The sequence below is a fragment of the Corvus hawaiiensis genome, chromosome 5 (genome assembly GCF_020740725.1).
Source record: "Corvus hawaiiensis isolate bCorHaw1 chromosome 5, bCorHaw1.pri.cur, whole genome shotgun sequence".
Classification (NCBI taxonomy): domain Eukaryota; kingdom Metazoa; phylum Chordata; class Aves; order Passeriformes; family Corvidae; genus Corvus; species Corvus hawaiiensis.
In genome coordinates, this window is record NC_063217.1 from 58,246,341 (window position 1) to 58,272,343 (window position 26,003).

General features: G+C 40.7%; 1 protein-coding gene across 5 annotated transcripts; it reads left to right on the forward strand.

Annotated features, from left to right (window-relative positions):
- The first annotated feature begins 406 nt into the window (after positions 1 to 406).
- PRKG2 (protein kinase cGMP-dependent 2) lies at positions 407 to 24,590 on the forward strand. 5 transcript variants are annotated; one of them, XM_048304775.1, is made up of 19 exons: positions 407 to 530; positions 2,790 to 3,296; positions 5,570 to 5,736; positions 7,389 to 7,502; positions 10,157 to 10,262; positions 11,489 to 11,552; positions 12,201 to 12,278; positions 13,309 to 13,403; positions 14,165 to 14,233; positions 14,962 to 15,060; positions 16,010 to 16,160; positions 17,433 to 17,569; positions 17,731 to 17,820; positions 18,027 to 18,168; positions 18,967 to 19,130; positions 19,752 to 19,874; positions 20,828 to 20,890; positions 22,671 to 22,799; positions 23,512 to 24,590. In XM_048304775.1, exons 2-19 carry the CDS (start codon positions 2,803 to 2,805, stop codon positions 23,681 to 23,683), a joined length of 2,457 nt encoding a protein of 818 aa, XP_048160732.1. In that variant the 5' UTR covers positions 407 to 530; positions 2,790 to 2,802; the 3' UTR covers positions 23,684 to 24,590. The 5 variants fall into 5 exon arrangements, with proteins under 5 accessions (XP_048160732.1, XP_048160733.1, XP_048160736.1 ...); XM_048304779.1 differs by lacking the exon at positions 407 to 530 and adding an exon at positions 21,751 to 21,817 and having other exon boundaries at positions 23,512 to 23,598; XM_048304776.1 differs by lacking the exons at positions 407 to 530; positions 12,201 to 12,278 and adding an exon at positions 2,046 to 2,063.
- The last annotated feature ends 1,413 nt before the right edge of the window (positions 24,591 to 26,003 follow it).

Consider the following 26,003-nt stretch of genomic DNA (forward strand, 5'->3'; position numbering starts at 1 on the left):
TGAGCAAGCTCCTTGCAGGACTGTGCAGTGGTGTTTGAGGGTCAGTTTGAGAGAACAAGAGCTGCAGGACCTCTGCAGCTGTGTGCCCGACAGCCACTTCAAGACCCATCCACAGGGCAGCGGAAAGCAAGCAGGACAAACGCTTGTGGACGTGGCCCGAGCTGAGCTGGGCCCTGCATTTACCTCTCTGCCAGGTGGGGTGCATTGAGGAGCCCAGCTTGTCCCGCCCACCTGGGACGGGGCTGCCGCCTCCCTGCCTCACGGCACCGGCGGCTCCCCACGCCCCGCATCGCTGCCCTTCCCTGCGCGGGGGACAGCCCAGCGCCCCGCAGCCCCCGCACGGCCGAGGGAGGGACAGAGCGAGGGAGGGACGGGCGAGCACCGCCGCCCCCTCTCCCGCCCCGCCGCATCCCCGGCCACCCGTGACGGGCAGCGGGAGCGGGTTCGTGCCCAGCCCGGCTCCGCGGGAGCAGCGCTCCGTCCCTGCCGCCGCCAGCCCGCCCTGGCTCCGGGGCCAGCCGGGCACGCAGGTGAGGGCGGGGGCCGGGGAAGGCCGGGGCCGGGGAGCGTGGGGGAGCTGCGGCCTCCCGGGGCTATGCCGGGTCCCGGCGGGGCGGGGGCTGGGCGGGGGTGCTGGCCCGGCAGCGCCGACACCGTGCGGGCCTGCGACGGACCCGGTTTCGGCTGGTGCTGCATCCCCGGAGCATCCCCGGAGCATCCCCGGAGCATCCCGCGGCGGGCGCGGACACCTCCGTCGCTCCCGGGCGGGTTTTGGGTCTGTCCGGTCCCTGGCCCCGTCTGTCCAGCGACCTCGAAGGAGCGTGTGAGGTGCCCTGTAGCAAACACGGTGCAATGCACTGGTTTGCCTTTTGTCTCCTGAGCTGTGGGTAAAGCTGGTCAAACCTCGGAGGAGCAAGGCTTTAAGTTTCCTGCTGGAATTGACTACTGCAATGTTGAATTACCAAAATCACCTGCCAGTCTTTTATTGATTCCTGATACATGAGTTTCCTACACAAGTGGCCAGTAAAGGGCACCATGTGGAAAGAGGGATCTGTCAGATCCGACTGCTTGTTCCATTGTCCACTGACAACTGACTGTGCATATACAGTGGGAAGACAGAAGCTTCTAACACTCTAGTGTGTTTGATAGATTATGAACTCCAGTCATCACACAGTAAACCTGCTCTGTTTCTGGATACAATCCAAACAGTAGGTTTTTCTGTGCCCTGGGGCAGTCACTCTGCCCTATATAATTTCAAAGTGTGTTGGATATCTTTTATTTGAAATGCAGTGACTGCCACTGCATATCGTAGCAGAGACTGTTACAGTGCTATGATGTGTTTCCCATAATTTCCTCTCTATATTGTAACTTTTAGTTTATGTTGGTCGTTGTTTGGGGTCGTTTTTAAATACAGTTGCATGCTGAGGTAAGATTTTTGGTTAAGCCATGTGCAGTGACACACAGGTCCCTCTTCAGAGTTATTTGGTTCGGTACCCTTGTGTGCAATTTGTTTAAATCCTTATGTGCAGTACAGATTTGCCTTCATTTCTGACATACTACCCTGTTAACAGGCTGAAGCACCAGCTGTCAAAATGCATCTGTGAAACTGGCACAAATGAAAAATATTATTTAAAGTCACAATAAGCAAGACAGAGCTGAGAAGAAAGACTATTTTAAAGAAAACTAGATTTGGAATGTGAGGTACCCTGTCAGCTATTTCAGTTCTGACCCACTGAAGGCTGTAAACCAGAACAGAACTGTGCATCTGTTAAAAGTATGATTATACTAACAAGTAAAAGCAAATTGCTGAAGCTTCCCAACTTGTCATTTCATCAACATACCTTGTCAAGGACATGTCCTTATCCAGTTTCAATAAAACAGTAAAAGAGATTATCTTAATCCACATCACTTGGGATTCAGCCTGAAAAAGGTCTCCTTCATCCATGGGGCAGACAAACGGCTACTTCGGGCCTGCTGATGCCTGACCACAACAGCAGCATGATTCCTTGTTCCTCTTAAAATGATCCAATGAAATATGCCAAAGATTGTGTCCAAGGAAGAAGGTGGGTCGCTGCAAATCTACTGAAGGCTGTTGGTTGCAACAAGTGCTTGTTTGAGGCATAGGTGCTCTGACAGGAGCCCAGAACATTTTTTTTTTCCTGGTCACTTTTCATGAGTAGCCAATGGAAGGGGGTAATGCCCCATAAAAAGATAATTGTTCCTTGACAGTAGTAGCACCTGTTACGCTAAAAAATATGAGCCAATTTTAGATGAATAAGTGAGCTGCAGAAATGATGCCAGCTGCCTGTGTGTTAACACATATGCTTACTAATCACATATCCTTTATGCCAGGCAGGTATGTACCCACTGGTTAAATTAGTCTGTGTGCACAATAATTATTCCTCAGTGAGGAAGTGATCCAACTTTTATTTTTTGCTTCTAACAGTTTTCTTGCTTCAACAGTCAAGCACAAGCTTTTCTCCTTCCTGCTATTTGTTTTGTCTTTGTTAGGCTGATAGCAGCTTACACATCTCTTAAACTCACAAAAATTGAGTAGTAGCCATGAGATCTTTTGCTTTGTTTCTACCACCGTTCCCTACCTCTTCTCTTTGCCCTTTACTCTGCTGACTTGCAGGACTGGAGAGGATGAAAGCAATCAGCTGTGTTTACTACAGTTGCATACAGCAAATTCAGCTGCCAGCTAGTTACTAAATTCACTGCTCACCATTCTATGATTTTATTTTTTCTTCGGGAATGAAATAAAACTGCAAATTTACTTTCTCACCTAGGTGTCTGGACAAAATGGGGAATGGATTAGTGAAACCCAAGCACCTGAGGCAGCCAAATAGGCATGTGGCAAACCTTGCTATTGGCTGTGCTGCCAGCCACAAGTTTCTGATGGACCCATGCCTAGGCATCAATGTGATCAATGGGCAAGCTGATGTCCTCTGCAGCAAGGTACTTGAACTGGAAAAGGAGCTGAAGAGAAAAGATCAGCAGTTGCAAGAGAGTCAAAGCCATGTTGCTGAGCTTCAGTCACAGCTGGCTATGCAGACGAAGGTCATAGCAGAACTCACCAAGGAGCTTCAGAGCAAGTGCATACAGTTGAACAAGCTGCAGGATGTTGTTAGGACTCAAGGAGAGCACTTTCTTCAGCCTTCTCCATTTAAAGTTTCTGCTGATAGGAGGAGAGGAGCCAAGGAAGGTGTATCTGCAGAGCCAACAACACGACTGTGTGATTCGAGCAGGCAAACTATGTTTTCCCTTGAAAAAGCAACAGTCCGAAAGGATTCCAGGTGAGCTCATTTCAGAGGGCTTCTATGCTTGTGTTACAAGGTTATTACTTTTATCACAATTATATCCTCTCCTCATGATAAATCAGGATTAAAGTATTCATCTTTTTCATTTAGGCTTTGCAGCTGTGATAGACGCTGGTTGAGTTTGTGTGTAACTTTAACCAAGGATCATCTGTGTCCCACAGGTTTCATATGAAGAGTGGTGGGTAGCCTCTGTATTTTAGATGAGAATCTTACCGATTTTTTGGGATTTAGCTTTATTGCCACCTTCCTCCTGCCCTCCAGCTTCTGAGGGTCATGGTGCAGGAACTGAATTTTCCTTGTTCCTCTTTGAATCCAATTACACTTTCTAGACTCTGACAGACCCAGAAATATCTGTGGCCACAGCTGACCTTGCAGACAGAGGTATCAGACTGGTATCCTTAAGCTTAACTTAGACCCTCTTTTACCTTGCAGTGTAGACATAACCTGAGAGTCTGTGGTGGTAGCCAGACTCTACCTGGACTTCAGCCAGTCACTTAAGTGCCTCAGATTTGTGGGGAGCTTTATTATTCATGGCATATCTGAGTCTGTACCATAGTAGACCTGAGAGTTATGAGACTTGTTTTCTCATCCATCATGTCCAGCACTGCACCTTAGAGGGTGCCTCATGAATCAGAAAGGCTGCCTGAGTCACCATAAAGAGCTGAGAACTTCAGCTAGCAGTGTTTTTCCAGAGTAAGGGGAACTGCATTAATATTTTATCACAAGTACCTGGGTAGCTTAAATCATTGTTTTAGGAGCGTTCTGTTTGTAACCTGTCTTCTCCTTGGCACGATCCTTGTGCTGCAGTCCACCACATGGTTTTCTAGGGTGCTTTCAGAGACAGAATTGCAACAGCAGTGAGGAGTAAAACCAGGAGAAGAGCCAGTGGATTAGCAAAGTGCAGCAGCCAGAACCAAAGCAAGTATTGCAGCTTAAGCAATCCAAACGTAATGCACATCATTTTTTGATGTTGTAGTGGCCAAAGTATTATTTGATCTTCCAAATACTTTGGAAGCAGACATATGCCAAAAAAATCACCACAAAGCTGTGCTGCTGTGCATTGCTATGCCTCTGAGTTAGATAAGCCTGTGATACACATGCACTAAGACACCATCACCTTGTTGTTGAGACAGCCAAATGCTGAAAGGTCCAAACATTTGGTTTCTTTATCTGGACTCTAAATACTGTAGTAGGTCAAGTTCAGAGAGTTCAGACATGTAAGAACAAAGCATAACCTTCACTGTCTACACAATTCTGTCCACTGTAATTAGTAAATACTGATCCTTTATCCTGACAGTGTCCATAGGGATGTTTGGAGTTGCTGGTGTCAGTAGCTGCCTCTCCTTTACATAGAAAGGACTTAATCCAGCCCCACTTCTGCACAAGGTAACTCCACAGTGTTGCTACACAGCTCTGAAAGGAGCTCTCTCAGAAGGAGGGGAAGCTCCATGCTGTGCTCTTGAATCTGCATTGAGTCCAGAGTGTCACCGGTCCCTTTTAGAAATAATTGTAAAACAAATGGCATAATTTTATGCTATTAATATGGCAGGGTTTTGAGTGCCATACTTTTGTTTGGAGTATCTCAGCATGAATGGTTTTAATGAAAGTTTTAGAAGCATAGTCTCCTATTCTATAGGAAGCCTTTGTGCTCATTTTACCTATTGGGTTATATGCAATTACTGTATTTTATTGCAGAATTATGTACATGATGCAGGCCAGGGTGAATCAAATTAGCATGGTTGGTTTTAGCTGAAAACTAAGTTAGAGCTTATATTCCAATAACCCTATTGCTTTCAGCAGAAGCTAAGTTATGATCCCTATTTCTAAACACAGTCCTCACCATAGCTACTTGGTTTTATTTTCCTGCTTCATCTCATCGCCTTCACTTATTTTCAGTCATTACATGGCTAGTATCAATGTAAATGTATTTAGGTGCCTTAGCTTTGTTCATTCCTGGATTGTCCTCAGGAGATTTTTCCCACATAACCTAGTTTTGATGACAACCTTGCATTGCTTTATGAATACAAACAAGAAGAGGCCTTAAATGCCTCAGAAATCTTGCCAGGGTTTTGCCTTTGTCAACATCGGGAGCACTAACCACGCTACCATCGCACAAGGTCTGGACAAGGCAGGCAGAGCAGTGTGTTAGCAATGAGAGGAATCCTCTTGGGAGGCATGAATGTTTGGTGAATAACGTACCCCAGCCATACTGGGTATTTTAAATTTTGTGGGTTTTTGTTTGCAACCAGTGAGAAGAAGCTTATCACAGATGCCCTGAATAAAAACCAGTTCTTGAAGAGACTGGAGCCTCACCAGACACGAGACATGGTGGAATGTATGTATGAGAGGACGTTCCAGCAAGGCAGCTACGTCATCAGACAGGGAGAACCAGGCAACCACATTTTTGTGCTCAAAGGTGAATATTGCTTACTGGTACAACACACAAGTGCAAGAAACATGAAAGGGGTTTAGAAGGTTTTGCAGGAATTCGCAGTGAGGGTGTTTGTGCTCCTAAATAATTTGTCTCTGCGGAGGGCAATGCAAGTTTTACCTGTGACTTTTATGAAACAGAGTGAGAGCAATAAAAAGCACCTTGGAAACATGACTCTTGATTTAGTGTTTTCTCATGACCTTTTTCATTTCTGAAAGCCCAGAGGCCAGGAATTTCTTTCTGTTGTAGGTGTAGCCAACCCTTTCCTCTCCAGAGGAAGAACAGGTATTATTTAAAATACTGAGAACTGCTCAATGGTGAAGCCAATCCTGAAATAAACTTACTTTTCAACATTTATAAGATACCAGTTTTCTGTGTTTGGGAAATTGAAACATGAGGTCTGCATTTACTGTTCTCAAAGCTGAGAGGTTGTCTTTTTTTACAAAAGAAAAGACCTGCTCGATTTTTTCTGAAAAAAAACAAAAAAAACCAACAAAACAACAAAGCAAACAAAAAGCTTTAGGATAAAAGACTTTCCTAAAATAATGCCAACAAGTCTGCAGTCATTTGTGCTGACTGCTACTGTGCCTCAAATTGCTGATCAGCTATAGTGGACCCCAAGTTTAACACCTGGAATTTGCTCCTATCAGCAATAAGTTATTTCATCATTAAAAAAACAAAACAAAAACAAACAAAAAAAACCCCAAACCTGTATTTGTGATTAATTTGCATATTTCATTAATTTTGGGTCACTAAGAGGCCCAGAGACTCTCATGCATTGGAGCTCATACTGTAAGGAGTATGTTCTGTTGAGGTAGGAATACGTAAGCAGGAGCAAACTGGTATATGTTGGAAAGCTCATTTTCTGGCTTCATATGGATGGGTTAGTTGGACAAAAATGATGGTAACTGTGCTAGGAAAACATAAATGTTACAGGAGAAAAGAGGAGGCTGGATTTGTGATGGGGTGGTCCTATTCTTGTGAGATAAAATGATAAAATTTTGAAAACAGATGAAATATGAGAAAGGAAATGTGCACCTGGAACTTTTGCTGGCACATTAGGCCTTTCTTGAGGAAATGGTGTGTGCCTTGGAGAGAAAAGGGCACAACTTTCATAACATGTTTAAGGGAAGGTTTTCTGGAGCCATAACCTGTGAAGAAGTTCAGACTTTCTTTGCCTTTTGCTGGTGAGGCTCAAGAGCCACTTCTTGAAGGAAGGTTTAATGTGGTTTTAATTTTTCTGCCCTCTCCTTTGCATTCTGCACATATATACTCGTGCCTGTGTATGAAGAGACAAACCATGAGTAATTTCTCCTGTGATCATTATTTTAAGACTTTTCTCTTTACACCACACTAGAGCACCTGAACCACTAGTGAGTGGCTTGTTGTAGCAAAGGTTTATCCCATCAGGATTTAGAATGACCCTCCCTTCCAGACCACATCTTTAAATTAGCAGAACACCTTAAAAAATAAGTCTTTACTGGTTTGTACCTGTGTTTCAAAGCACTTTTTGCATCATTGCTCCCATTCCTGTGTTCCAGGGAGCAGCAAAGTCAGGAATATATTGATTTGTTTTCCATTCACTCTGTGCAGCTGAGCACAGGTTTAATACCTATTATCCTGATGATTTTTGACAGAGGGAAGTCTGGAAGTCTTTCAGCAGAATAAACTACTCTCCTCAATACCTGTGTGGACAGCATTTGGTGAACTGGCCATTTTATACAACTGCACACGGACAGCTTCTGTGAAAGGTACCTGAGGTTATTTACAACAACATCACTCAAAATGAAAACTATGTATTTTTTGTGAGATCCCTATTATATCCAGAGTTTCCTTGAAGTTTTCATTTAATAGATATTTTCGTGTCTTGGTTATCTACAGTAAACTCACATATTCCTTCCATAAGTTACTTCTGATTGGGAACTCAAATAATACAATGCTGTGAATATAATTCCATCCCTGGCATAACCCTTGATAAACAATTAGGCACCTCCAAATTGTGCTGGTTAGCCTGATCTGTAGCATACTAAGTACTAGGGGAGGATTGCGCTTTAATTTTGGATGCTTTAGCAGAGGTGATGGTCTTTGGTTCTTATGTTCTTGTGTCAAATGCAACCCTGAGGATGAAATTACAGAGTTTGAAGGCGTATTAGAACCATGGTGTTTTTAGTAGAGCAGATACAGTCTAATTCAAGAGGAAATAAATTATGCAGGAATTAGTTGCTTTTGTATTTGTTTTAGTGTCATCATTCTGTTGCTGAGTCTTGCCTAGATCCATTTGCAGCTGGCAGTTTGGTGACTGACCAGGATGGAGTTAAGTGTTGCTCTGATACAAATATCTCTCTTCCTGTATAAGACAGGGTGTTCATCCATTGAATACTCTGATTCCCTTTCCAACATGCCATAATTGCTCTGTGACAAACAAGTAAGTGACTAAATATGGTTAAGTTCACAATTTTTCCACTCTCCACCATTCCATAAATATTACTTGTGTTTAAAGACTAATTTCTGTTCTTGTCGAAATCTGCAGGGACTTTGTGCCACCAGTAAGTATGAAGAGTTCATGTTGACTTAGAAAGGAGCAAATGGAATAAAACAAGAAGTTGTTTGCTGTAAAAGCTTTTGGTCTTTCTTCCTGCACCCAGTTTAGGTACTTAATCATTGCTGGCTGTGCAGATGGAAGTTATTACATGTAATCTGTTTTTGTTGCTGCCTGATAAACAGAACAGCATCAGTAATGTGATTATTTTTCTTACTAGCATGCTGTTCTAATTGAATATGTTCCCTATTTTTCTTTTTTGCCTGCTGTATAGTATTAGCATTATAAAGTAGTGTTTCTGCATAATAAGATGTCAAGCTGCTTTAGACCTTTGTTAGCATTAATTGGTTTTGAGGTAGGACAAGATTTGTCCAATTATGGACAAGAAAAGGTATTTGAATACTTGAAATCACTGCAGAAATCCACCCCTCCCCAATAGCTTTCCTGTGATCCTTGTTGTGGAGGAAGAGCAGTACAATGCCATAACTGAGCATGAATAGTAAACAAACATGTGAAAACCCTTTCTTGATGCTGGATCTCCTGACACTCTTTTCCTGCAGTCTTCGAAAACTCACAAGTGAAGAATTTTATCCAAACAGCATTTCAGTGGCTGCTGCTACTCAGCAGCATCTTCACAGGCAGTAGCTGTATTTGAAATTGGCAGTGTGATTTACCCCTATGGTTCTGAATTTCTCTCTTTTTTTTTATCTCATCTTTGAGATTTCAGGTGTTTTTTTAACTCTATAACTGCTTCATTTAGTTAAGTACAGGAAATACATTTGCAATAGGCTGGATACTTGCAGTGTTTTCTTCGTGCAAAGTAAACTGAAAGATGTCATCTAGGAGAAAAATAAAACCAAAGTGACACCTTTGTTTTCCCATCCAGCATCCAAAAATATTTTTTTATCTATTTTGGTAAATGGCAGTGCATATGTGTATATTGTGTACAAGGACGAATGACTGTGCATCATTTTAAACCTGGCACTTTTCTTCCCTGTAAAAATGATTCTATGTTGATGATAAATGGAGGAAATCAATTTCCCTAAATTTTTCTGTAAATTTTATCTCGCAGGAAACACAGTTTTGTTCTTTCTTAGGGCAGAAGGAAAACTGCTGGATAGGGTGTAGCATTAAAAGAAGAGATTAAATTTAATAGAATCACCTTTTGCTTAAAAAAAATTAGAAGTGCAACATGTTCTGTTGTGTCGATGATTGCACTCAGAGGCTGCTTAGTGGTTTCCATCTTTGATGCTGAATCCTGTGCCTGCTTACTGTATTAATAATTTGATTATCTTTAAAAAAAAATTAATGTTTTTTGCCTTATAAAATGGATACATTGAAGAAAAACCTGTGAAGCACAGGATTAAATGAAATTAAATGTATTTCTTGACCTCTGTTATTTCTATCTTCATGCATATCTCACAAACATTTGCATATAATCTGAATTAGAGTTAGATCCAAACCACAGCATTTAACATCATAGGTTTTGGAAAACCAACCACGTTCTTGTTTCTTTCAAATCAGCTTCTTTGCAGTTTGCAGCTTTTGAGTACAATGACTGGCTGTGATTAGGGTAGATCTTCCCAAGTGTTCAGCCCTATCATTTTCAAGGCTGTTCAGCCTATGGAACATGCTCCACGAAGGAACCATTTGGAAACCTATTCCTTACTTTAGTGAGCTTTATTTAAGTGGGAATTGAATTCTTTTAAAAGTCTGATTACAATAGGTGCTGGATATTTTAAAATTTGGCCTTGGGCCTTGTAAAATAGCTAGTCTGTCTTGTACCATGGCCTGATGCTGTAATATCATCCATCAAATAATTTGAAAACATTGCTGATTTTGTTCTTCTTTTTTGTTTTCTTGAAGCAATCACTAACGTTAAAACATGGGCATTGGACAGAGAAGTGTTTCAAAATATCATGAGAGTAACTGCACAGACCAGACAAGAGCAATACAGAAACTTCCTTAGAAGGTAAATATGATCCATTTCTATTTCTAATATTGCTTTGTGCTACTTACTAAGGTGCACAACAATACTGTGCCTGTGTTGTAAACAGAGAGAAAAAGGTGCTCTTCATGCAAATATGGCCTCAAAAGCTTGAATGTTTGGGGTTTTTTTTCTTTAAAGATTCGTAAGTTTTTCCCATTTTCACTGTTTTTCTCCTGCATTACACTAGGGAACTTCAATAGGTGCTTGAATGCATTTAAGTAATAGAGTAACTGTATAGGAAAGTTACCAGTTTAGAATTTGAAACAATGTAATAAATAAAGTTAAGTAAATACTCCAACGAATAGTTAGTTAGCTGCTGGAGTAGATGGAGGAATATTCCTTATCCTTTGGAGACTTGTATTCAAGATCTGCATGTCTCTCAACTTATGAACTAATTCCAACATAAATTACTAGGATATCTGCAGAGCAGAATAATTCTCTCCTGCAGGGAACACTGAGAGTGGTGTCACACTTCTCCTTAGGAAGATGGTGAAGTTAGAGGTTCCAAACCATAATTAGCTGATGTAATATTTTCTTTTTAACAGAGAATGATCATTCTGTTATGCCTTTAAATCAAGATACCAAGCCTGGCCATGCATAGAATGTCTTGTGTATTTTCACACCCCTTTCCACCTTTGATTTCTATACACACTTCTTTGCTGAGCCTAAATAGATAGAAATTTCTATAATTTTCTAACTTTTACAAGTCCAAGTGATCAAGGTGGGAGGTTTTTTTTATTCTTACCAGCAAGTTCACTGAGTTATCACTGTAATTGTCTTCTCTTTCAATAGTTGTCCAAAGAATACTGAAATTATTAGCTTTGTCTGATTTTGCAGTCTCTGCAGTGCACTTGAAAATATATTCTTGAATTGCTATAATGTCTTGGGTTTGTAATTGCTGGATTCTTTTGAAATCAATCCACATGCCCACTGAAGTCCTTCCCCTCCTGAAATACAAAGTTGATTTAAAAACTGACCAATGTTTGCCACATTTCTAAGTTGTGCAAGTTTTGTTTATCTCAAAACCAAGATGAGAATGCCTGAACCTTAAGATTTAGTTGTATATTGTGTTCACCACCAGTTTAACTACTTATAAAATGTGACTGTAAAAATTGTACAGATGAGAAGAGATCATAAAAAAGGTGTTAATGATAACTACTTTGTGGGGCTTTTTTTTGTTGTTGTTTTGTATTTCTGTTTTCCGGAAGTGTGTCCCTGCTGAAAAACTTACCTGAAGATAAATTAACCAAGATCATGGACTGTCTGGAAGTGGTAAGATGTTGTTAAGTTTTTCTAAATAGTATTCAGTAAGCTTTCAAAATAACAAAGAAAAATAAATCAGCAAAAATAAAAAACAACCAAGCTTTTTTAATATGAGAGTGGTTTTGGAGTAATCAGAGTTGAATTTCAGGTTTGCAGGAAGTAATAACATTTAGTGACATAGAAGTAAGTTATATTTTTGGCATCAAATGAGTCAAGCAAGTAGATAAGAGGATTTATAATCTATCTTTTATTAAGATTAAGTACAAAGTTGTTCTCCAGGACTCTTTTGGTAATCAAATTACCTGTTTGTGATGTGGATATGTAATACTTTCATATTCCTTGGACCACATACACTGCAAAATGTAAGGGAAGAAGGCATTAGGTCCCCAGCACATGAATCCAGCCAAACATCAGTGTGCCTTAGGGCTGCATTTGCCAGGAACCTTTGAAGGTAAGGGCTTGATATATAATCATAGCTGGGATATTTTTTTCCCCAAGGGCAGTGGTAACTCTTTATTCTTTTTGCATGGAGGCATGAAGGTTAAACATAAATAGCAAGTTAAACATCAATGGAACATCCACATGTGCTAAGAACTCTGCATAGTAACCTTTCAAGGATTTACTGGACAATATGGTCTCTCACTTGCCCCCCAACAGGAGTACTATGTGAAGGGAGATTACGTTATTCGGGAAGGAGAAGAAGGAAACACCTTCTTTATAATAGCAAAAGGAAGGGTAAGGCATAATAAACCTCACTTACAGAGTAACATGTACAAACACTTGCATCTCAAAAGCTGCCTTGAGGGGTGTGGTGTTCAGTAAAAGTGGTGCAGAGGGTTTTTGCCCATGCTTTTTAGTTCACAATACCGTGATAAAAGCCTGGAGCAGCGTTTCAGAGGTTCAGGGAGCCTAATTTTCCATTCACAATGAACCCATGTTATACTGTGCTAATTACAATGTAATTAAATTGTGTCCTGAGGCCTCTTGACTCTGCAGCAGAGATGTAGAGTCAATTTTTTTGTAAATGAGATTTGACCCTACATCTTCTCCTGGATGGTGCAATATCTAATGGGCAAAACATAGACTTGTGAGAAGTCTAAGAAGTAATGGTGTCCCAGGCTTAATGGAGAATGGCCTTTGAGGTGTCTCAGAAGCCTTTCATTTGTTAGTTCCAGAGGAGCAAGGCAGCAGCCTTTATCCCTCAGCTAGTACCTTGGAGGCTGACATGGGACCCTAAAGAATTAAATCAGGAGAATTTTACTCAGTAGACTTCCAGGAGGATTTCCAATACATCTCTGTGTCTGTAGATATTCTAGTTTGGTTTTTGCTAACACAGGCATCAGCAGAATGTGCTATTGTGGAAGCAGAGTTTCATGAGGATAAATGTTATTTAATGCTTCTGGAGTGCTGTCTATTTAGCTGAGAAAACAAGAAGCTCATATGACATCTGCCCACTGTGGGAACTGAAGCATTTCTTAGTCTTTCATTAAAATGTGACTTATTCTGCTCTATTTCAAAAGGTATGAGGAGAAAATGTTGAGGGGTTGCCAATAATGAATATATTCCTTCTTCTCAGCAAAAATCAGGGAGGTGTCAGGGAATGTTTGGGTTTAATTTTTGAGAGGAGGGGGTAACTACATATATCTGTAACTCTTTCTGCAGCATTACTGAGTTTAAGACATTTCTGAAATACACAGAAAAGGAAGAAAATCATGGAATACTTCGAAACTTTACCTTGCTAAATTTTTGTTCTTGTACTTTGCAGGTGATAGTTACCCAGAGTACTGCAGACCATTCACAGCCTCAAGTGATTAAAAATCTACACAAAGGAGATTACTTTGGAGAAAAGGCTCTCATTAGGTTTGTTCACACTGTCTGATTCATGATGTGTAGGATTTCAACTGTTACATCACCGAGTGTCAGATTCTACAGCTCATGGTTGTTTCGAATATTATCTTTCTTTTGATTGTAAAGTCAGTAGACAAAGGTAGTGACCCAATTTGTGTTAATGTTTGGAGGGGCTGCAGAGAGAACATGAAAGTATACAGTTGGCATCTGCCTTTGGTTTTCCCTCTAGAAGTCAAATTCTGGCCCTCTGCATTGTGGCTTATTGCTTATACTGTAAAAACTGTGGTGAGAACTTGTGCCAGATGATTTCAGAATCGATAAGGTCCATCATGACTGGAATGAGCTCTTGTTTCCATTGCCCATGGCAGTAAGAAATGGAGAGAAGGGGTCACATAGTACATATTTACGTGGATGATTGAGTAGGGAATAGTTTGGGTTTGGGAATGTTTTATATCCAAGGATTATATTAGAAATAAGTAGTAAATCCTGATGTAGTGATAATTACATCTCACCCTAATTCCTTGGAAGGCTGCCAAAGGATGTCATGATCGAAACTCTACTGAAACTGGAAAAACCACTGTGCTAGACCATAATAAAGACTAGTAAAATGCAATAATTTTGTATTTGGTTCAGCAGCACTAATCCAGGTACAGGCTCCAGAGGCCTTTGAGGAGTTTCACCTAGAGCAGCTGTGGCCCTCCATGAGTGCAGTGTGAGGTACTTTGAGGATTTTGATATGCTTCTGAATTCTCCTAATGCCTTTCAATTCTCAGCGATGACGTCAGATCAGCAAACGTTATTGCAGATGAGTACAACGTGGAGTGCCTCGTTATAGACAGAGAGTAAGTACATTACACTTTAATAAAAGATTTTCATCCTCTTTCAGTAGGTTAACATGACTTTCAGTGGGTTCATGTGACTTCACTGTAGGCAAAACCACAATGTTTCTTTAAATGAATCCTGAACGAGTGGTTGTGCTTTAGGAATGCTAATGAAGAGAGGCTGACAGCAGGTGCCAGTGCACAGAAGCTTGAGAGTAGTTCAGAGCTACTCTTTTCTTTCCCTCCTTGTAGTGGTGATGTTTCTCCTGGTCTCCTGGATCAGAGGTTCCTGAGGCCTGTCCTTGTCAGTGAAGACCAATGCAAAGAGGGCATTCAGTAACTCTGCCTTCACTGTGTCCTCCGTTACCAGAGTCCCTGCTCCGTTTAGTAATGGGCCCACATTATCCTTGGTTTTCCTTTTGTTACTGATGTATTTGAAAAAGCCCTTCTTGTCCTTGACATCCTTGGTCAGATTAATTCCAGATGGGCTTCAGCCTTCCTTGTCTCATTTATATTTACCCTGATAACCTCTCTATATTATTCCAAGCAGCCTGACCCAGCTTCCACCTCCTAGGTGTTTCCTGTTTAAGCTTGAGTAATTATTTCTCCACATGGGTCTCTTGCCCCCTTTGCCAGATTTCTTGATCATTTCTTGAGCCTGGAGGAAGTGATCCTTGAGTATCAACCAACTCCAGCTAGGTCATGACTTAAATGTTCAGCAGTTTATGATGTTTCCTTTGTGTTTTTAGGACATTTAATCAAACAGTTGGAACTTATGAGGAGCTGCAAACTTACCTGGAAGGTTATGTGGCTAATCTGACCCAGGCTGATGAAAAGCGACATGCAAAGTAAGTCAGATCATTTGTTTGTTGCACCTATAGTAGGTAATCACAAAAAAGAGTGATAGATATGTAAGTAAAATCATGGATGGTAGTTGAAGGAGATGGACCCCTGGGAATGACAGCAGTCACTGTCTGGATATGCTCATGGAGTCCAAGAAACTTTTCTGATACAAAAATTACATAGAATCTCAGTGTATTGACTCCCAAACAAGAATTCACTCTATACCTGGAAAACTGAGCACAGAAAAAAAAAGTGATGTTGCACTCAAGTAGATTTTGCGCTTTGATTGTAAGTTCTTTTGTAAAACCCCTGAAGGCCAACTTTAACTCCTGTTTGAGTTAAGGAACTGTATTACTGTGCAAAAAACTAAGTGCCACTTCAAAAAGAAAGAAGCAGACATAAAAGAAACAGTTTATTTTTAATGTTTTGGTGTAGCACTGATGGTGTTGATGTCTGCTTTCAGCTTTGGGCCACACTTTCAGTTTTTGTGCCTCCAATTTCAGTCTGAGTACTACTGGAAGATTGGCGGAGTATGTTTTTCCTCTGTTTAGAAATACAGCTGCTTTCTTATTTCTGATAATTCAACTGGAACTGGTACACAGTCCTTCAAGCATTGCTTCTCCAGCTTGGAGTGCCCAAATTTTGCAGCTGACCACATCAACAGGAATCTCACCAGGGATCAGCTCTTGCTAAAATTACTGTCGATTCTACTCAGTGAATTTCAGTAGCATTTTTCTTCTAATTTACTTCCATAGGATGTCCAAAGAGAAAGTGCTTCTGCAGAAAATAAGATTCTGTTAGAAAATAAAGCTTTCCTTTCCTCCTTCTCCTTTCCTCCTTCTCCTTTCCTCCTCCTCTTTCCTCCTTTTCCATTTCCCTTCCTGTCCTTTATATAGGATCATTAAAAGTGATGGCAAGGAAGAGCACTAACCTATGTTAATTTTCTTAATGCAGAGGAAGATCCTTCTGTGGACAGTTGACCAAAGAGGTGTCTTTGGAGATGATAGAGCTGAAGGAGAAAGTAGCCCAGTTCCCTCCTTCCCCATTCCAGAATTTAGAAGTTGTCACAACTCTGGGTGTTGGTGGGTTCGGAAGGGTTGAGCTTGTAAGAGATTGTTTCAAGATTATTCACATAGTTCTCTGTCTTGGATGATTGATTTAGCCACTGAATAATGTGAAGGATTTTCTATTCTGCGTGCTTGTGCCCCTCAGGCAGAAATAATTCTACATAAAGCAATGCATAGTTAAAAAGTATTTCAGGACTTGGGTGTTTAAAGAAGCAAATCCATTCTTGTGTGCCTTCAACTCCTGTTGTTAAAAGTATCTTCCCGGTCACTAGACATAGTCATCAGCCTGTGCATGTGGAGTTTACAGATGTGCCTGCCTGTGTTATGTCCCCTGAATGGCAGGCCTTTTTCCAGGAATCTGCCTGGACCTGAAGCAGTCTGAACGGCACCACGTAGTCTGTGCTGTCAGAACTGCTTCTGTACGCCCCACAGCAACCACAGCCAGCGTGAGCTGTCTCTGAGCTGGGTTGACTGGGAAATTTCCAACAATTTGCAATGGCTCTTTTGAGTCATATTCAATAGCATGAACAGCTGTGCTTCTGGGATACCACAAGCTTCATTAGCCCAAACCCTTAAGTCCCACTCACCTCTGGCTGAGCAGCAAACATCTGACAAAAACCTGAATGCTTTTTGTGCAGGCTGCTGAAGGTAATGGTAAATTAAAGGGGACTTTGTGCTTTTAGTGAAGTCAATAATTCTTTACAGTAGTTAGACCATCAACTGTTTCATTCTGATTCATGCTTCACAAAAAAAGTTCCACATTGGAATTCTACAGCAGCACCTGAATACTAAACTAAAAATTGAATTCTCATCCAGTTATAGAACGCAGATATCTGCTTCCTTCATTTCCAAGAGGCCCTGTTTTAACTTCCATCTTTTTATTGCATATTGGATAATATTTCAGTGTAATGCAAAATCATTTGTAAACATTCTTCCTAAACTGCCTCTCCCTTTTGTTCTTTTGTATTATGCTGGTGATTAGAAATCTTAAATTGAAATTGGGACCCACTGTGATATAAACTCATTGCAATATGTAGTACCTATCCAAGCTGCTGCTATTTTCTATATATAAAATGAACAGAGGGAACATTTCACTTTGCAAGTGGGGACTGGGAAACTAAAATATCTGATGCTTGGCTTAAAATCATACATAACAGTTCTGCAGAAAATCTGGAATTTGTCCCTTGTTGTGGCCATCAATTTCAGTCCTGTGCTGTGTTGAAAAAGATGGGTATCAGTGTATCTATTGAGAACAATTTAGTAAAACATCGTTTCCTTGCCTCATGTGTTTTCATCACTTGTATTCACAGGTTAAAGTGAAAAATGAGAATATGGCTTTTGCAATGAAATGTATAAAGAAGAAACACGTAGTGGACACCAAACAACAGGAGCATATTTATTCTGAGAAGAAAATCCTCGAGCAGATATGTTCTCCATTCATTGTAAAGTAAGTCAGCCATAAGGTTTCCCTGCAGGTTGTCCCCCAGCTGACCCCCTGGGCAGCACTATTAGGAATGAGGTTTGGCACACATGAGTTCTGGAGGAAAGACACTGCAAGTCTCGCTTTTTATTTTGCTTTCCCTACATTGCCGCTGTCTGTCTCCACAGACTGTACCGCACATTCAAGGATAACAAGTATGTGTACATGCTCCTGGAGGCTTGCCTTGGAGGGGAATTGTGGAGCTTGCTGAGAGACAGGTAACTGCAAACACAGCACAACCCTGCCCTTTAAAGTCACCAGTCAGCCCCATGTGGCTACTGAGTAGGCTCTCCATTCAAGGAGATGAAAAGATGTCCAATGAAAAGATGTTTGTTTCAGTTTGGTTAATATTCTGGGTGTTATATAATATCTGGTTAATAACTGAGGCCTTTTTAGAACTTCATTGTAATTATTTTTGTTCCAGAGGCAGCTTTGATGAATTCACCACCAAGTTTTGTGTTGGGTGTGTGACAGAGGCTTTTGACTATCTACATCAAATAGGAATTATCTACAGAGACCTGAAGCCAGAAAACTTAATTTTGGATGCTGAAGGATATATAAAACTGGTAAGATGTAATCCATTGTAATGTTATCCTTTTGTGCCTGTATCCTGTTTCTTTGCAGGGGGGATGTAAATAGACAGCACATAATTATAGAACCAGGATCCTGGAGTTTAATAACTCTTGTGCTTCAGCAGTAAAGAGGGCAGGCTTCTTGTTGCACAATGAGAAACAAAGGGATTGCAAAGCCTCTGCAAGCCACAGACAAAATGGGGATTTGCAGCCTCTGAGAGCTCTTGCCACAGCATAAACAACGAAAGAAAAAGATTGTCCCAGCAGCTAGTTTTAATGTAAGGACAGAAACTATATTTCCCAGGTGCAGAATTACCTCCCTGTCCAGCCTCAAGCAATCATAGGTTCAACATTCATTGATTCAATTTGCAATCCCAGGTTCCCTGTCTTTGTAGAGAGGGAACAGAGTAAAGAGCTCCTGCCATGCTTTACTGTGACCATGAGAAGTGCAACGAGAATACCTTTCAGAGAACTTGAAATATCCGTTCCTAGGACAGCGAGCAACCCACTCTTTCCAGGGACATCTCATGTCCTCAAGGAAATCATGGGTTGTTCTCCCCAAAAGGAAAATAATTCAGAAAATTACTTGTGATGATAAATTGGTCTGCTTTATAACATTCAGTAATCCAATTACTTCAGTTGGAATTACCTTCACAGCTACACTGTGTTGTTGCTCTAGCTGTAAACTAGCAGCTCTGGGATTTTTGCAGGAGATGAGGAAGCAATTAAGACCTTAAGGCTTCCCAGTGCAAAACTCCTCTGCATTATGCAGCTTGTGTTGATTTTGATCAGGTTGATTTTGGATTTGCAAAGAAGATTGGATCAGGGCAGAAAACCTGGACGTTTTGTGGAACCCCTGAGTATGTTGCCCCTGAAGTCATTCTGAGTAAAGGCCATGACTTCAGTGTGGATTTTTGGTCCCTTGGGATTCTTGTATATGAACTCCTCACTGGCAGGTAAGTGCCTCCTACTCAAAGTTCTTACCTAGTTTGTTTGTTTTCAGAAACCTTTCCACGGTTATTTTTAGGCAGCCTTGCAATAGGATACTTCTTTTTGCCGCTTATGCATGTCTTACCTTCCACCATTTCAGAAATGCCACTGACAAAAGTGGGCTACAGGCACAAGCTATAATTGGCTCCTGTAGCTGCTGATAATGTTTCCTGTGAGGAACAAGTGACAACAGACTGTTCTCTTCCCCATTAGTGGGTGATGGGGTGCAGTGGGGTGGGTGATTGTAAGCAGGGCTCGCTCTTTGCCTCCCTGCACAGTTCCATGACAACTCTTTGGGAATGCTCAGTGGCAATAACATGTGGAAGCTTCGCTGAGTTAGGCTAGAGGCAGGGCTAGCTTAGAGGGACACAGGTGGTCATGCATTTTACCTGTACCTATGGGAAGCTTCTCAACTTCAAGCCTTTCTAATATCCTAAACAGGCTGAAAGGGTGAGGGTTGTAGAAGTAGGAAGGTGGGCTTTTTTCCTATATTTTTTTCTATATTCTCAAATATTTGCTTTGAAAAGTACTGGCCACACCTGCTCTTGCCAGGTGTTCCATTTATCACTGTTGCTTTCTTTTTCTAGCCCACCATTCTCTGGGGCTGATCAAATGATGACATACAATTTGATTCTCAAAGGCATTGAAAAGCTGGATTTTCCTAAAATAATAACAAGGAGACCTGAGGATTTGATCCGCAGACTGTGCAGGTAGGACGGGCGGTTCGGGGCAAAGCCTGAGTGTAGATAGATTGAGTACTTTTAGGACTCAGACTCAAGCATTGAATTCCTGACAACTTCATTTGGAATTGTTATGCACAGCATGGTCCATTCTGATTATATTCAGTATGCTTTACATGCCCCTGAGTGTGTCACACCTCTGAGTCTGCAGAGGCAGCAGAGGCTCTGGGCTTTCTCTATAGCTGGGAATTTTGTCTGAAACACATATCTGGGAAAATTAATTAAGTGGGGGCTGAGGAAAGAGCTAAGGAATTTGATTTTCAAATCAAGCACATTGTTTAAAAAACTTTCAAAAATGACTTTCAAAATGAAAGCTTCAAAATAAAGCTTTCAAAATTACTTAGGCATATAGATTCTACAGAAAACATAGGGCACTTGAAGACTGGATTAAGTCCTTTTGAAAATGTGCAGAAGGTGGCATTTCAAAAGGGCCAGCCTAACTTAGTGGCCTGCACAACCTCTGGCTGGTGGCACTGACTTTGGATTCCCAGCTCCTGTGGGATTTCACCCGTGGCACCAGGAACAGTATTCAGCATTCTTGTGTACGATGATTGGAAGGATCTTTGTAGCTGTAAATTTTGATCTGCCTCCTTTTGTAACTCAGACCTGCTGGCCAGGAAAAAAAAACGATGTGCAACTAAAACTCAGCCAGCTGATTTCCCTCTGCTGCTTCTCACAGCTGAGTGACACTGTTTTGGCTTTCTAGAAGGTTTCTTCATCCTCAGAAGAAAGGACCAATGAGCAACACCTCATTATGCCTCTTCATGAGGCCACAGGTTTTGTGCAAGCTCCACCCCTTGCAACTCTTAAATGCAAGTAGTTAGGACCTAGAAGTGCTCTTTTTAAAAGAGCAATATTTTATAAATCCTTATCCTTATTCTTTCTCTCTCTCTTTTTTTTTTTTTTTTTTTTTTTTTTTTAAGGCAAAACCCCACAGAAAGATTAGGCAATTTGAGGAATGGAATAAATGACATCAAGAAGCACAGGTAAGCAAAAGAGACTTCCAAGAAGAAAATTCGGGATTTAATTTGAAATATTTTTAATATGTTGGGACCTATCCAGGTAAACTCATAAATAGAGATCTCTATTGCTATTGAGTATATTTGCAGCTATAGCAAGCAACAATATGAACATAAATCCTCAGCATGATTATCTAGAAATCTTATTTTTTACTGGTTTTGCTGCAGGCTGTTGATGTAGGCGTTTAATTCAGTTCTCAGAGAAATCAATGCTAGTTCAGCATCGACCTCTCAGACCTCCTGACCCTTCAACATTTGTTTCTTAAGAATGAGTAGTTAGGAGCTCCAGAGCAATAATTCTGGGGTTTTGTCCTCTTTCTTGTAACAAATAAAGTCTTTCTCATAATGAATTTTTCTAATGCATGTCTTTCTTCTAACGAAGGAAGTCCTCTGTAAATTAAACATTTTCTGCTTTCTCTTTTTATCCGAGTTGTTTCTAAGCCCTACAGTTCGTGCCTGGGGAAAGAAGCTCTTTGATTTTTCTGCTTGTCTCCCTCTTCTCATGCTGTAAAAAAGGTGGAATTCCACAGAGACACACAAGCCTCTGCATGGCTGTATTTCTGTGCATATTAACCTGCCTGTCTCTGCACCTCCTCTGTGCAGAAGTGCCAAATGCCTGGTGGTCCTGAGGCTGTCCCTGCCTTGTATGACAATGACAGTCCTCGAGATTCCTCCTTCTAACTGTGTTGTTACAGGAATTGGCAAGAAAAAAGCCTCTTATAGCCCTTGTTCATGTGATTTTCAGCTCTTTGTGGTATAACGTCAGAAAACAACCTGTCTTTCTCTTTTGGTCTCTCCCTGTCTGTCTTTCCTCTCTTTTCAATCAGGTGGTTGAGTGGTTTTAACTGGGATAGTCTGAAAGTGAGGAAATTAACGTCGCCTTTAAAAAGAGAGGTATTGGCTTTGGCTTTCACTATCATAATGCTTTACTAACACAGCTTGGCTACAAAGAACTGATGGAGATAGCAAAATTTCCCAAAGACACATTTGAATTATTACATTTCAACATTTTTTGTGAAAATTGAATGAAAGAGAGAGAGAGACGGAGCAATGCGTAACTTCAGTTAAATAATGGAAATATTATTCTGTCTGTATACTTTGCATTATATTTTCACCATTACTAGAACAAATGGTGTTTGGTCAGAAACTAATATTGAAAAAATATATCTCCCTTGGTAATGGGCATATTATTAAGATGCATTGTTCATATTACTGTGAAGAGTACAAATTTCTGTGTGCTCTTATTATTGAGTTACAACACATCCTTGAGTAAGCTCCCTGTTTTAAATGGCCTATTTGTTTTTGCCCTAAAATGAAAAAAGACTAAGGGTAAAGCATTTGAAACCCACTTTAATCTCAATTTGAAACTAAAAGCAATTCTGAGGACTGCTTTGAGTAGCTACCCCTGTGAGCATAGATTTGATCTTATGCAAAATTGAACCAAAACTGTATAGTGTGGCCCAGTTTTCTTACTGAATTGACAGGGCTTTGGGTGAAATCTAGGATTTGATCATATTTAGGAAGTCCTTTTGTATAAGAAGGCTAATGCCACTGTTCTGTTGTACAACATAATTATTGGAGGTATTTCTTTTAAAGAATGAGGAATTTCATCTATTGAAAGAAGTCATCTGTATCATATTAGCCTTTCATTTCCACGTTGGGAGCAACAAAAATTATGCATAAATCAATAGAGAACATTTTCAAAAGTTTCTGAAACAACCTTTTGTTTGTGTTTTCAATGTCCTAGTTGTCTGGACCGACTGATTACAGCTACTTTGACAGCTATCCGCCTGAAGTGGGAAGCCCTCCAGATGAACTTTCAGGCTGGGACAAGGATTTCTGATCATTTTTCCTTCTGGAACATTTCTAGAGACTCGTAGGCATCAGTTCTATCTTGTTTCTTGCTTAAAATCAAGTTACACAAATTACACAGCACTTCTTGAGGAATCAGAGACAGTTCAGTAACCAGAACTTGTTTGGATAATCCACCAAAACCTGTGCATTTTATAACAAGGGCATGCATTCAGTCAGCAGATGTAACCTGAATTTTTTTTGATACACAGTGTCTCTAGGAACATTTTCAGATACTATTGATTGGATCTATGGTTTTGCCACTAAAAATATCACTGGCTAAAATTTTGATATTAACAAGGTTACCATACATCTTTGTTTGGGTGGGGAGGATGGGTATCAGAAGCCAACAATTGTGACATATGTCAATAACTAACACTGTAGGCACTTATTTTTCATTTTCTCTGCTGTGTTCTGCTTTTCCCCCAAAATGTCCTGTATTGCATTGATCCAGAAATGTGTAGAAAAGAGACTTTTACTGAAAGGTTGATTTGATTTAGCTACAGATAAAAGGGTATCACTGTGGAAGCTGCCTCTCTGTTGGTCTAGTTTTGCCCCAGGTTGGATATAAGACAGGTCAAATGAAAAGGTATATCCATAATAGAAGTTGCCTAGAGAATCAGACTGTGGTGTGCATTTCCCTTACTGCTTCAAAGAGCCATGTGCCTTTCTTAAAATGTTTTGCTTTTATGTGGTGTGAAGATAAAATAGATGGACAAAAAGCTTTTACCTTTCAGGGAAAAAATGCAGATGGATATTGTGCATTTGTGGCTTATACAGAAAAATTCTTCTGCTCTGTGTTATGAACCCCAACTGCTGTTGAAACAAGGATATTCCTCGGTTTCATGCTGGGCTTATGGGATGGATGCATCTGCAGCCACTGCTTGGATATATTTCAGCTCCTGCTGAGACCAAGTTCAATCTAAATTTCCATACTGAAGCTGCTGCAGCATTACTGCATTTCACACGCTGGATGGAAAACCTCCGGGGCAACTTCTACTGTGTGCTCAGGGTTTAGTTACCCATGACCACTGGATCGTCTCCCTAGCTGCTGGTCATGACTTTTCCCACTGGGAAGGGGAAAATGAGGGACAGAATGCCACAGGGGCAGTTCTATGGTTTGTTACATGGTTATAATTATTTTTCACTGGTGGGTGACCATCGCTTTGACAGCAAATCAATTTAAATATTTCGTATAACCTTCAGCCTGAATAAGGCAATAGAATATTTTCCACTGAATTTAATGAAGGTTGGATTGAGTCCTTGAAAGAAGACACTACACATTTAGCTGGTTTTGCTTCTCTGCCTGTTTGCAAATTATTATGGAAACTTGCAGCCAGCAAAGTCTGTGCAAAGTGGTGGTAACACAATCAGAGAGGGTGGAGCAGAGGCTGTAAGCTGGGACTGTAGATGCTTGCAACTTAACTTTGTTTAGCAATACCAAAGACTAAATTTTATTTTCAGGATTTAGACAAAGCACTAGACGTTAGGTATTTGTGTTTCTCCGTGCATCTGTCTTTCTCTTATAAATATTTTTATTACAGTCAATATAATATTGTGCCAAGTTTTATAAAAAGCTTTTGAATGTATTTTTCCATTGTATTTGTATGTAGTTTCCTTATTTATTTATATATATACACACATATATATATAAATAATGGGGGAGATATATATATGTTTTTTAAGTGAAGAAATATCTGTATGATAAGTTTAGTGCAGTTAGCATTAAGTCTGTGCAGCTGTAGGATACATTTCCTTTATAAAGTTCAACTTAGCTTGTTTATTTGTGTGCAAATAAAGTAAGCTTACAATGTAATGGGAAGGACATTAGTTTTTTACAAGCACATTCCATACAGTAGTCCAGATTCATAGCCTGGATTTATCCTTCTTGTCTATGTGATTCAGAAGAGACTGAGGCAGAAAAGACTACCCTGGAGAGAGAGTCACTGATGTAATTTCTTGCAGCATGTCCCCCACCCAGATTTTGTTTTCCCTAGTGGATGTTGAGAAAATGAATGAATGAGAAGCTGCAATAAATGAGGTCACAGATTATTTTGTACTTTTGTAGAGTTCCCATGCACATTTAAGTCATTCTAGTTCTGGCACATATGCAGTCGACTCAGCTTAAGTTTTCCAGAAACAATCAGAAGCTGATACAGTAGAGACTAAATATTACTTGATCTCACACCATCTGTCTTTGACAGACAGATGTACTTCAGACTTCAGTTTGGCACCAGTGGAGTTATGCTGATGTAAAACAAGGAGATGAATAAGTGAGTCAGGCTCAAGTAGTGTCACAGTGCAGGAGATCATGGGAGAATTGAATGGGCAATTAGGATGATGATCAGATTATGCTTATTGCTGTATTTTCCAGTTTAAGGACATTGAATAACAGATAGTGACGTTCATGTTTTGGGCATGCTATGGATATGTCAGTAACTGTCTGAGTTCCATCCTTGATGTTCTTATCTGTGCTTTGCCCTTCTGTCCTGTCAGCTTTGCTTTTATGAGGTGGCTCCCTCAGAAGCCCAGCTGTAGCTGTGCTTTTTCCCCTGCACTTCTGCCACAAGAGAACCTGCCTTAGGAGGCAGGAGGGATGGAGATTGTTCCTGACAGAGAACAGAGATGAGGGAACAGTTAGCCTGGGCTGGTGAGATGAAAGTGCCTTCCCCCAGTACGACATCAGAGTGGTGAGTGAGACATCAGAGTGCAGGTGAGCACTTCAGAAAGGCAGGAACAGCAGCAGAGTGAAAGAGAATGCAGTGTAGTGGCAAGAAGAATTTTTATCTTTGTTTGACAAAGTCCTGAGAGATTTAAGTCCCATGATGATTTTGAAGTCCCTCTAGAGAGCTGTGTGTTACTTTGGGTTTTGACACCTTTGACAGTTTGACAATTTTGACAGTTTGGCTTCCTCAAAACTGTGTAGAAAGTGTGGGAAAGAAGAGAAAATTAAAGCCAGCCTTCCCAACTGTAACATAGCACACTGTCCTGAATTCTTCCTCCCTTCCCACTTCTTGCAAGGCAGCATGAGACTGGTGCTCTTTCTCTCTTAAGTTCCTTGTGCCTGAATGTTGTAGCACAGTTGTTTTGTTTCCTGGCATGGATCTGAACTTCTTTACATCTTGCTGTAGGGCTAAACCAGTAGGGGTAAATCAACATGCACACAGGAATACGGCCAGTACAGAAATTCATTTCCCAGCTGTATTTCTCACCACTGAAGTGGCTGCAT

What these genes read in the sequence shown, in the direction of transcription:
- PRKG2 (XM_048304775.1), top strand. Translation starts at nt 2,803, where the DNA reads ATGGGGAATGGATTAGTGAAACCCAAGCACCTGAGGCAGCCAAATAGG. An exon ending in TTATAATAGCAAAAGGAAGG is followed by an intron (nt 12,279 to 13,308) that starts GTAAGGCATAAT and finishes TGTACTTTGCAG; the next exon opens with GTGATAGTTACCCAGAGTAC. An exon ending in CTGAAGGATATATAAAACTG is followed by an intron (nt 18,169 to 18,966) that starts GTAAGATGTAAT and finishes GATTTTGATCAG; the next exon opens with GTTGATTTTGGATTTGCAAA.